Source organism: Pyxicephalus adspersus, chromosome 4, assembly GCF_032062135.1.
Source record: "Pyxicephalus adspersus chromosome 4, UCB_Pads_2.0, whole genome shotgun sequence".
NCBI classification, from domain to species: domain Eukaryota; kingdom Metazoa; phylum Chordata; class Amphibia; order Anura; family Pyxicephalidae; genus Pyxicephalus; species Pyxicephalus adspersus.
The window spans coordinates 79,128,651-79,141,593 of record NC_092861.1 but is presented as its reverse complement, the minus strand read 5'-3'; the positions used below and the strand labels follow the sequence as shown (position 1 = coordinate 79,141,593).

Below are 12,943 nucleotides of genomic sequence, written 5' to 3'. Positions count from 1 at the left end.
TCAGAAAACCAGGAGCAAATGGAGCATTACATTTTTCACTAAAAATCTTGTTTTAAGTTTTTTTGGATTGCATCAATTGATTGAATGACATCTGAAAGCCATATCCCAGATAATCCTAAGGGCAGGTAAAGTATATCACAACCTTTCATTGTTAGCAGAAGTATACCACTAAGTATATATTTACTGTCTTGTTAAAGGTACTCACAGATATTAGATGGTGGTTAGTTGTGCAGGAATGAGGCAATCACCAGAAATCTCTATTTTGAAAGACCTTTGTACATATATGCACTTAAATGTTTGGGCCAATGGAGTGGGACATTCTGTGGACCCATGCGTCACTACTTAACGATTAAACAATAGCGATTTGCTAGGAAAATCCATTCCTATTGATTTATTCTTCTCCCAAGTAGGCTGGAATATGTCTTCCAAGGTCAGGGAGAACATATAGATTTATGATTATTGTCCACTCTTTCCATAACCAGCCACAATAAACTAAGTTGATCAATGTCCAATGTAATGTATTGCAGATTAGAAGTTTTTAGATCCGGTAGATTTATTAGGTTTATGGGAAAAAGATGCAATCCATGTGTAGAAATTATGTCACATTTTCACAGTTTGACCACAATGAATCCTGGCATTGTCATTTAGGAATATGCCCATGCCATCAGAAAAGAAAAAAATCCAATTATGGATTTATCTGGTATACTTAGTGTTTTTCAGCCGACCTCATCTTGTGGGCACATAACATTACTGAAAGCAGACCTAACCAACTAAAGTAACACCAGATGTTACTATTGCCCCCACTGAGGAACTTTGGCTAGTATAATGATGATGTTTTTTTTGTGTGTGTTGCAGTTTTACATCATAAAATACATTTTATTTTGTAATAAAAAAACATAAAAAACTAGACTCATGAATAGATTTTCTTCTTTACAGCCTCAAGCCCTTCCCCTGAGAACCAGGATACCACAAGACCATCAAGTAAAGATCCCTCGAATTGGACTGTAGAAGATGTTGTTTGGTTTGTGAAAGATGCTGATCCACAGGCACTGGGCCCACATGTTGACCTCTTCAGAAAACATGTATGTGAGCAGTTAAAAAAGACAATGGTGATGCTTTAGATGACTTTAAAGCTGCACTGAGCAAAAGAAAAAAAAAACAATGTATTCTTTATTAGCCACAAGGGCTATAAATACACTTTTGTGGACCAATGCCTTTGTAAACCTGGCTATTACTTTGTAAAAGTAGCAATAACATTACTAAACTACTACACATAAGACTAATCACCCTGCAAAAGAGACCCATGCAACACAAGGAGAATGGTTCAAAAAGTTTAGATTGGATGGAACAAAAACAAAAAGCATTTCAAGCTGTAATTTAGAATGCATATGTATCTTGTATTTGGATAACATTTGGCTGCCACAAAATTTGGCTTTAAACTGTTATTTAGATGTATGAAGTGATAAGAATGAAGTTAGCAGCTTAGAGCTGCGGACAGAACTCTAGACCTAGAACGTACAGACCTTCAGCTCTCTGCATTCTGCCCTGGCCCTGCAGCTGTGATGTCTTTTATCTTTATTGGTGATAAAAAATAGTTTTCATAATATGCAATAAAGAGTAATTTAGGTTTAATTAAAACAGGGGCTTACCTTCCTTATATTATATCTTATCTGATTTCTTTTCCCACCAATCAAAGTGCTAGATCAAGGACTAAAAAAAAAGACAAATATTTGCATTAAACACTTGATTTTTAGAACCAGTGACATTATCATTAGGAGTCAAATTAAAAATGCAGCGGTATGGCTGCACCATGGCCATACCCTGGTATAAACTAACATGGAAATAAAAAAATACACATGTATAAAGCACACACAGGAATTCAATCTTAAACATCCTACTATTGGGTAATAATGATGTGCTTTTCACATGTGCCCTTTGCTGTGCCAGATTTGGGACTCCAGGACTGGCATAGCACAACAGACCTCTTGCTGCATACACATTGCTGCCCTGAATAGGGCAGAATCAGTATGTTTAGTGCAGTGCAAAGGAATGAAGTGGGAACATTGCTATCTCCTCTTCATACTAGCACAGGAGCCTGTACAACTGTTCAGCTTTGCATCACCTCTGATTAGGTACTGTAAATTTGTATTTTAGCATTTCTTCTCAAGAAAAATGTATTGAAATACAATATATGCATGTGGATGTCCCTGATTTATCCAGGTCATAGTAAATCTAGCAAAAGCAAGACACATTCAGCTGGATTTCTGCTGTTGTACCGTTCTATATTCTTCAAATAACTTCTTTTTAAGTATCTTTCAATCAATCTAGAAATCCATTTTCTCCCTGGAAAAATGTTTTTTTTTTTTTGTTTTTTTTTTTACAAATAATCATTTCATTGCAGCAGAGAAACGAATACCCTACAGCCTTCTTTCTGTACATTTTACTTCTGTGATCAATGGTTTTTCTCTACAGTTTATTGATTACTCCATTTAACAATGAAAAGATGAGCACAGTTCCACTTTACCAGAGGCAGACCAATTCACAATCACAGGAACAAATCCAAGATAGTAATCAGGATATTGTTTTGTCAACAAAAACATTATGGTTGTATCAGAAATGAAAAGTTTGAAAATACTTATCCAATGTTCCAATACAATTGTCTGAAGAAAACAGAAATAATACTTTGTTCTTGGATATAGTTTAAATACACGGGTGGGAATTTTATGTAAAGCAACTGAGCATGTTACAAATAAGCATAGTACAGCCTATGGGCAGGGGGTCCCTGCCAAGACACTACATGACAGTTCTTGTCCAAGAATAATCACACAACATTACGTTATAACACTCCGGTAACTTACTTGCAGCATTTTCACATTTAAGGACCATGAACAACCTTTGTTTTGTTTATGGCAATTTGACATAATTTTACAGCATAAACTTAAGGAAACCATAGCCAACTGCTGCTCTACACACACATAACTATATGCAGCATATAAATGAAATATGCCCAATGTTCTCTTTATAGTTGTTCATGCATATTTGCTGGGTCATCATTTTCATGAATTATGAAAATCTACTTTTATATGGCACGGTATGTCACTAGTCATTTTGCATTACTCTGAATTAAACTCTAATAATATAAACAGATACTTAAGGATCTGTGTGGTGTGGGTCTTAATGAGTCTCCTTTGGTTTAGTATTTATTTCATTAGATATGTAGCTTTATGCCGTAAATGGGAATTAGAGGCTATATATTGGAAAAGGGGTTTATTGATAAGTTTAATAATATTTATTCTTTTTTTCTTCTTAACTGTTTTGACATGTTTCTTTCTAATTACTGCCAGTCTCTCTTAACTTATCCAAAATACCTACAGGTTTACTAGAATGACTCCTGGGTCTTGAGGACTATTATTGCTGCTGAGGCGTGACCAATGCTGCCATTGGCGAGCTACTATACCTATGGTTAAAACCACAATATGTTTCATTGTTGAGTATTTTACTTTTATATTTCCAAAAATGTACAGTAGTAATCTGTTGTAGACACCTGTGTGTTCTTAGTTAAGCAATGCCTTGTAGTGAAGGTATAGAGTACTATAATTCCTTCCTATATACATTTATGAACATACTAACATTTTTCTTTTTCTCTGTAGGAGATTGATGGTAATGCTTTGCTGTTGCTGAGGAGTGACATGGTTATGAAGTACTTGGGACTAAAACTGGGGCCAGCTCTGAAGCTTTGCTACCACATTGATAAGCTGAAGCAAGCAAAGTTCTGAAGTTCAGACAAATAAACAGAACTTAACACACAAGAATGGTAACATGTTGCCTTATCCAAAGGCCATTCTAACACGTCTTTTTATTTTTTCATAGGCTTGTGTTTTACAAATAGTTGTGTCATTTTCATTTTGGCCTATCTTTATTACTGAAAGCAATTCATTGCTCTGAACATGGTGGATATTACTGTAGATGGCTGTTATTAAACATTGCAAAAACAAGCATGTGATCACAAACAATAATGCTGCACTATTTATATGACAGGTGCTGTGAGATTACACCTAGATGCAACATCTAATCAAGAATTTGCCATACAAATTTATTATCTTGAAAACTGGAGTTACTTTGATATAAAAAAGAACACCTTTTGGTTACACAACTTGGCTGCTACACAAATCATTTTTATACAAAAAACACATTGTCATGTATGCTTGTTAGCTTGCCTTATACTTGTATTAAATCCCATGCATTCTTGTGTTTCTTGAACTAACATCAACAGTAGAGTAAGGAATTTGTATTTCTAAAGTGGTTAATTTTATTGGCTAACTAAATAAATGAGTGATACAAGTATTAGCTTAGGTTTCTTTATCAGACATAGTGACACTATGCAGAAAAAGGGTCACTTTAATGTAATTCTTTCTTCTAAATAACCCTTTACAATATCACTTTTAATTTACATTTGCCAATATACAGCTGGTATAACTTACTATAGTTATGTTGCGTTGTTATGTAATGCTGCCAATGGCGAGCTGATGATCTTGGTGCTGGTTACCAACAACATAACTATGCGGTACAGAGCAGATTCTTACCTATTTCTTTACATTGCTGTCTCATTGGAATAACTCAATTTTTTGACAAAAACACTCAGTCCCTTACTAGCAAGGGAACAAAGAATAGAAGCAGTTGAGTATTTTATAACAATGTCTAGTGATCATAATATTGAAGAGTTATTACCAGTGATGGAATCTTAATAGAAATACATTTGGTTGGAAGCCATTTTTTTTTCATTATCTCTAAAATGCAGATTGGAGAACAAAAAGAAATAAGTTTTTGCTTGATGTCAGGTATAAGCAAGTTATCTTGGACTTCCTAACTTTACAACAAATGGAGACCAATAGCAGTGCTTTTTGTGCTGTGTTGTGTGTTAGAATACTGCTGACAATAGTGTGGGCCATTGTCATTGCTTTGAGACATGACCAATCCCAAACAACTATAGCCAGCATTTGGACTACAAGAAAGTGACATTCAATTGAGATCCAGTTTTATTCTCAATACAGGATCAGTGGAACATACATTTAGCTTTCTTTCTACATAAAAAAGACATAAGGTGAGGATCAGCCAGCCTGAACTCTAATCCCCCCATTTTGCATAGAAAGTGTCAACACTGGAGGGAGGCTGGTGCAGTGTTTTCAGACGTTTTTTAATTCTTTTTTTATATCCCTGCAACTGTTAAGATAGCTTTATTGCTATCATGTTAGGCCGTGATCTAATGATCATATATTAAAACAAAACACTTACAAAGGAAGACATTAGATTACTGTTTTGGCACAAATTTATCACCAGTTTAGTTTTACAATGTCTTTATTATCCGTGTGTATCATTTTGTAATGTTTTTTAAATTGTTAAAATTCAATACTGTAAATAATTGCGGCATAAAGGGAAATATGCAGTCAACCAGGTGCTTTGAAGCTAAATCCTTTGATGTTATTAAATGTATAAAACTTTAAAAAAAATTGACAGTTACTGTCATGTCACCAATCAAACACATACTGTAAAATGAGGACTAAGGTTCCCCCGAACTTGTCCTAGCCTGAATGTTGGCCCATTACAAATTCATTTATTCATGGTATAACTCAAGATTTTTTTTATTTTTTCTGAATTGTGGCATATAAGCTATTAACCAGCAAAATGTTGTCATTTACAGTTAAACTGCAGTGTTAATTTGTAAACTGGGAATCATTTTTTTATATGTAGACCCCTTATTATGTTATATTACACCTTACACTCATTCTACTATATTGCAGCTATGTACTTGAAAACTGTTTTACACAGATGTTTTATTTGTACAGTATAATTGAATCAATGGTTGTCCAAGATGAAAATGTATATTTCATGTTAGCATATGTCTCTCAATAAAAAGAGAAAAATATCATGTATTACCATATGTTATGGTTACAATGTGTTCATCTGCAAACAGGGACATATAGCATACATGACAATAATACAATTTGGTTCTATAGTATTTGTCACTTACAGCAAAATCATGTAACATTAAAGGAATGGCACAGATTGTAAAATGGCATAGTTTCAGGTTTGGTTTTGTACAGGGGTGTAGTAGGGTGGGCACAGGTGGGAATGTTGTGCCCTCACTTTTTTTGGGAATGAACAGGCGTGCCCACTCTCATTTTGCAAAAAAATCTTTGATAATCTGCAGCTCTGGCCAGTCTGCCCCCCCCCACGGGGCCAGGAGAAAGACCCTGCTGGGGGGCGCACCGGCCAGAGCCGCAGACCATGTCTCTTGTAAGAAGTTGTAGGCTCAGGGCGGGTTGTCTTCCTGAACACTGGTATCCCCTTTGAGTGACACACGGCAGGGGTGTAGTGGGGGGGGCATGTTTACATAACAATGATGCGCATGTGTGGTCGCCCCAGTACTGTGCCTCCTCTTCTTTTTTTACAACTACACCCCTGGTTTGCTAACATACTGGTGCATTTTGCAAAAGACAGAAGGACAACTTTATAAGCACAACATTTTAGGGCCTGTACAATTCAAACTTCAAATAACATTTTTACCAGTGCATATTGAATGAGAATTCAAATGGCTCTATAACAGCTACAATTCTCTACATAATTTAGTAGCTAAAAGTGGAAATATTTTATGGCCCTTTCTCAGTTGTCATAACATGGCTCCTTGAAGGTGAATGCCACTCAGTCTAGACTACAGTTTCATTTGCTACACCTAATGATTGATCACTAGTGATTTTAGCAGCAAGAGTGAGCTACTAAAAAACTTCTGAGTAGCTCTAGCCTAGATGACTATTAACATGTGGTTAAATTAACCATGTAGCTAAGCCCTAAAGGAAGCTAATACATCTATAAAGATGATTGCTAATGTTATGCGGATACAGCTTTTTTTATTAACACATGGATTTTTTTTAATACAAAAATGAGGGAGAGAACACAAGGGACTTTTTAAGCATTGCAGTTTGCAATAGATTCTCATGTAATATGAAACAACTTTTAAAGCAGTATAGAGTTTTTCATAAAAACAGCTTTAATATTAACATTAAAATACAAATATTCTTTACAACACCTGAATTACACGGTCACAAAATTCCTTGACGCGTTTTGTGGATATAACCACTTCTTTAGGAGGAACACATATTCTAAAAGATAATCATCGCAATTAGCAACATATTCATATAGCAACACTGAGTAATACTCTTCCATGTCAGTGGGTGGCAGTAGGTAGCTTAATTGCCTTGTTTATTCTTAGAGACGAGAATTAGTTACAGAGTATCATTTTGTAACATTTTTTATTTGTGGTGTGCCGCAGGTTTTTTTCAATGTAAAAAATGTGCCATGGCTCAAAAAAGGTTGAAAAACACTGGGTTAGGTGATGAAAGGCTAAACCCAACCAGAATATTTGGTTTTTCAGCTTTGGGCAGAGTAAGAAAAGTTTAAAGCATCTTTAGTTTTTTTTCACTGCCATCACTTTCAAGCAAGACTCCCACATTCTCATTTCTTGAGCTAGCATCACAATGGCAGGAAATATTTCCAATGGTGACATAGACAGGAATACAGTTAAAAAAAAAAGCTCTAGACCCTTCTTTAAACAAAAATATTAACTGGAGTTGGGCTTTGAAATGGAAATAAATTCTAGAGGCCACATCCAATAGAAGGCCAGTAGATGGCAAAAAGCTATTCACCAATACTGCCAACGCACTCCTTGCAGCTGATGTTTACCCGTTACGACTTGCATGCTTTATTCAGCTTCCATTACTGGCTTACCTCCCATTTCTGCACTTTCTCTTTAGGAAGGTGGCCATCTTGCTAATGGTTAGGGTTTGCTTTATGTCAGAGCCACCATTATAGAATAGTGGGGAGCACACCCAACATTCCCAATTTCACCCCAGATCTCCTGAGACTAAAAGTCAGTGCCTGAGATCTCTCACTGCAGATTTACAGCTTGAGGCTTGAAGCCTGGATACCTGCAAATACCAGGAAGTGTTCTGCAACAGCGTTAACTTAGCCTAACAGCTAAATACTTATTTCACAAATACTACTTAATATTTTACATCAACAGTGAGAAGTGAGGAGACCTCATAAAGCATTTTATCCCTTTACTGTAATGTCACAGCTGATATACCACTTTTTCAAAAACTGTCTCTAAGACAAAAGACTCTAGTTAGCACTTATTTTACTACTATTATAAAAACTAGAGCAATGGAATCTCCAATACCCCAAGTAAACCTGGGGTTATTGAGACTGGTCACAGATCTTCTACACACCTCTATGTACTTAATACAATCACTGAACAATTTCAAAAGATCCGTTTAGTTGTTATGTATTGTAGCACTGCACATATCAATTATACAATTTCCACTGCCTTAATAAACAAACCTGTGAATTTTGCTTACTTTATGTTGGGAATGTCTTCATTATCCAAAACGTTTTTGATGCAATTGTAGTTAATACAAACTGTATATTCCTAAACCTAATATTAGATTCAAAATGTTTAGATAGTATACTGTATACAGTGTGCTGCCCCTATTCAAAGCATTAAATTTCAAGACCAGCAGATTTTATGGACTTTTGAAAACTACCTAACAAAATATATACATTATTATTACATTTGGTATAAGGTAACTTTATATTTTTTGTGTGTTTTATGTTTTCTTTTATTATTGATGTAACATGCAAATTCAAGACAAGTCTTTTTTAATAATCAGGGATACCTGTTATAAATTACATGAATTTGTCTGAACCAGCAATGGATTTTGGTGCTATATATAAATAACATTTTCACATTACCTTAATTGTAATTTATCACATATTATATTCAATGTTTTTTTTTAACATGGTGCTTTACTTTAAATAACTCTCAGCTGTTTGTGCACAATAAATAAAGCAATAGTTAAGCCATAATTTTGACCACTCTTCATATACTAATTCAAATTATTTTTTGTAGATGACAACCTACATTTATTAGTGGCTATTTTTGGCACTTTACAAAACCAAGTAGAATGAAAGGGAAAACAAATGTTTTCTATAATAAAGATGCAATTTGATAATTTGACTGTACACCAAGATTCAAAAAGGATCATAGACTTTCACATAGCACTGAATTTAAGTGTTAAACCTGGAAGTATTTGATAGTGTTGATGGTCAAATACTGTAAGCACATTATTAACATACCAAATTAAGGAACTTTTTTTTTACTATAGCCTAGATAATTCAGCCTAAAGCCTCCTATTTCAAGGTAAACAATAGTAAAATATTGGCAGTAGAAGGTATTATTACACGTTGCCTATGGACTTTAAGGCTTTGGTTCTTAAACTTCAGACATATGTTGACTTGATGTATTTGCTATGATTGTTTGGATGCATTACATCTTCACATTTAGATCACAGAGTATACTGGCAGCTTGTCATGTTTGGCATAATGAGGCTTCCAATGGCCGTGCCAGTTTTTCTTTGGGCACACACTGTCTTGGATAGCCACAATATTTAGATAAAACTGACATTCAGTGCTAGCCCTAAAACTTAGGCTGGGTACACCCATGCAATGGTTCTCATTCAATAATCTGCTGAGGGCCGGTATCGGAAGCGAATCTGGCATGTGTACAGCGCTCCTCGTCCATCGTCCGAACAATCATCCTGGCGGATCCATGGTCGATGGACGACGAACGATCGTAATGGAAATGCAGGGGGAGAGAGCACAGCGGGGTGCCGCTCCGTTGTTCTCCCCCTCCCCTCTCCATGGAGCAGAATGGTGCTGTATGTACAGCACTTGTTCATGCATCGTGCAGTCGCTAGTCATTGGAAAGGATCGTGAAAGATCCTTTCCAATGACAATTATTGTATGTGTATACATAGCCTTAGTTTCTAAAGCTTACTAATCATTCCAGGTATAGCTACAGCCCTGTATTTGCACAGCTGAAGGCAAGTGTTTTTTTTAAATAATTTTACTTCTGCTGCCAGGGTAATACAATTGACTCCCTAATCAGCAATTCGTTTTCTTTATATATGTGTAAGACCACCAGGCATAGGTGCCTTGGGCCCATCACAATTTTTCACAACTGCTTTTATAGTAACTTATAAAACACCATTATTTACCTGGGCCCATACAAGTTTCCCTAAATCTATGTATTGTATGTGTTGGATAGTGCTGAGCATGATTTTGTGTCAGGAAATAAGAACAAATACCTGCTGATAAAAGATACAACACTTAAGCAAACCAGCATATTAACAATCATACGGACACTGCATCTTCACATGCACCAGTCTGAGATGCAGCCAACTCACAGCAAAATACTGCAGAACAGCATGTTACATATGGGTGGTGCCAATTCATTGATGTATACAGTGTTTTAGGAGAAATACTACCAAATGTACAATGTAAAAAGTGTCAATGTGCTTTTTCATATATTTTATTTGTAATTTATTAAAGTGTATGATGTCACTATTTCGAGGCATGTTTTGAATATTGTAATTGTACATTGACTGTTATGTGCATTGTATCTCTAATGTTTGCCTATTAATCAAAACGGAATATACTTCGCCTTAATGTTTTTAATTATAATTAAAAGTACCTTTTTACGTTTTTCATATTTAAGGCTTTATGTTTTCAATACTGTCAAAATAAAAGACTGTGATTAAACAGAATTATTTAAAACACACTCCTCTTGTCTATTTATTTTTACTCTTTTAACCAGGTCTTTTAAAAGTAAGCCAAATGCAGTGGTTAATCTTGCTTTACTGCTGAACTATAATCTAGAGAAGTATTTATGGGTTCATACAAAAAAGAAAATGTAATGGCATTTCATATCTGTGGGGCATGGCTGTTAATTTCCCACATATCTATTTCTATTTACATAAAATAATATTTTCTAATGTATCATAAAAATATGAACATTGCAGAAGCTTGTTAAAACAGCCTAATTGTCCACCCAAGCATAATTTTAGTTACCCCTATATAGAATAATATTTCTGGGTTTGAGCCTGATTTATTAAAGCTCTCTAAGACTGGAGAAGATAGACTATCATGGGAGAACCTGTGTAATTCAACAAACTGGGAATTGATTTCCTAAAAAAATTTACTAATAGTCTAAATGTTTTCAATCCCAGGCCAGATCCATTCTAGGTTTGTTAGATCACCCAGGTTCTCCCATGATAGTATATGTTCTCCAGTCTTGGAAAGTCATGATTTGAATATTTTATATCTATTAGAGCATTACCTCATCTTGTTCAGCCTTATGAATGGCCATGTTGCCTTAATGCTCTGATGTCTTAATGATGTCACAGGTAGGTATTATGGTAGCCTGTCCCTTGTGATGCCATGCATGCTAGGTTTAAATAAAATGGTGGACTGTTTAATCAGTGTCAAAAAGTGAGTAAGTGTATTTTATTTTTGGTGCAGAATTTTTTTTGGAGAGCTTCCAGGGATCTTTTGTAAGGGTGCGCCCCTTTGAGGTGGAATTAGGGTGATAGGTAAGTTATGGGTGTACATAAATAAATATCCTATTTGGGGGCAGCCCTGAATGCAGTGGAAAAATAATATAGAATAGGGCAAGCTGAGGAGCTTATAGCTTTTAAGGCAAGAGGAATCGATGAAGCTATTTCACTCAGTTATAAACACTGAGAAACACATATTTTGTTGAGTTAGATCTTACACTTAATTTTACTAATTTTTGGATTGTGAATCCAGAAATGACCCCAGTTTTTTGCTATCACATCCAATTTTTACAAAACAGGGTACCCTCCATTTTTGTCAATAAACATACAAATTTTACATAAAATGAAAAAATAAAACATTTAAACCATTTCAACCAAGAATTTTGTAGCTCTCCAAGAGTTTCTGGACAATTTCTGTGTAATTATTTGCTCGTGTGTTTCCAAGAATGTCATTGACAATGGCTTTGAATGAAAACCAAAAGTCTTTTCAACTTCTGACATTGTCCTGATGAAATGTTCATCTTTGATGAGCTGCCGAATCTGTGGACCATCAAACACACCGGCCTTTACTTTTTCAAATGACAGGCTAGGAAATGCCAAAATGAGGTACTAGAAACAGTCTCCTTCAGTTGCCAAAACTGCTTCATCAGACCCAGTTTCATGCGCAGAGGCGGGAATATAATATTCTTTCTATCAACCAGTGGCTCATATAGAATGTTTCTTGGAGGTCAATTCCATTCCACCCAATGCCTCTCACGAGCTCTGCTGTCCCACATGCACAGATAATAGGGAAAGTTGACCCAATTGTGTTGGTGATATTGCAACAACTCAATGACTCTCTTTATGTCTGCAAATTCTTCACAAAGAGAACTGAATGGTCAATTCGGACTGACCCATATATATTGCCATTGTGAAAGAGGACACACTTTAAATTCCACTTTGAGCTATCGATAGTCGCCATTCAGTTGAGTTATAGGTTGGAATTCCCAGTTCCTCCATTAAACAAGGTATGTTATGACAATACACAAAGCCGCGGTCAGTTCTAAAGTACTGCAGAAATGCAATTTTTCTGGTTCAAAAGTACTTTTTCAAGTAAGTTTTTCTCACGCAGTCTTGATGCTAGGAGTTCTGAAGCCTTCTTCGATAGTCCCAAATCATGTGCCAAATCACTCAACTCATGCTGATCAAATCCCTTCGAACAAAGTCCTCTTTAATTTCCAACTCTTCATCGTTTTTGTCACCTAGTTCATTACCATAATCATGTTCTTCAAGAGAGGGTAGTGTAACAAAAACCGGCACTGGGATTTCATGTGAATGAGCCATTGGGCGTATAGCCGATGGTAGACTAGGATACTCTATGTTGCATTTTCTTTTCTTGTTATATCCTGAAGTTTTCACTATACAAAAGTAACAGTCACTGAAACGATCTCCTGGCTCTCGCCAAACCATAGGTATACCAAATGTCATCTTATCACGTGTTCCCTTTGTCCACATCT

General features: G+C 35.6%; 1 protein-coding gene across 5 annotated transcripts in view; it reads left to right on the top strand.

The window, feature by feature from the left end:
* SCML4 (Scm polycomb group protein like 4) overlaps positions 1-10,673 on the top strand; it is a 62,124-nt gene extending 51,451 nt beyond the window's left edge. For 4 of the 5 annotated variants that reach the window (XM_072408724.1, XM_072408726.1, XM_072408727.1 and 1 more), the window contains 2 exons: positions 937-1,082; positions 3,651-10,673. In XM_072408724.1, coding sequence (XP_072264825.1) covers positions 937-1,082; positions 3,651-3,776 — 272 coding nt within the window. In that variant the 3' untranslated portion in view covers positions 3,777-10,673. Of the gene's footprint in view, positions 1-936; positions 3,487-3,650 lie in introns of all 5 variants that reach the window. The other variant, XR_011920359.1, reaches the window with a different exon arrangement.
* The last annotated feature ends 2,270 nt before the right edge of the window (positions 10,674-12,943 follow it).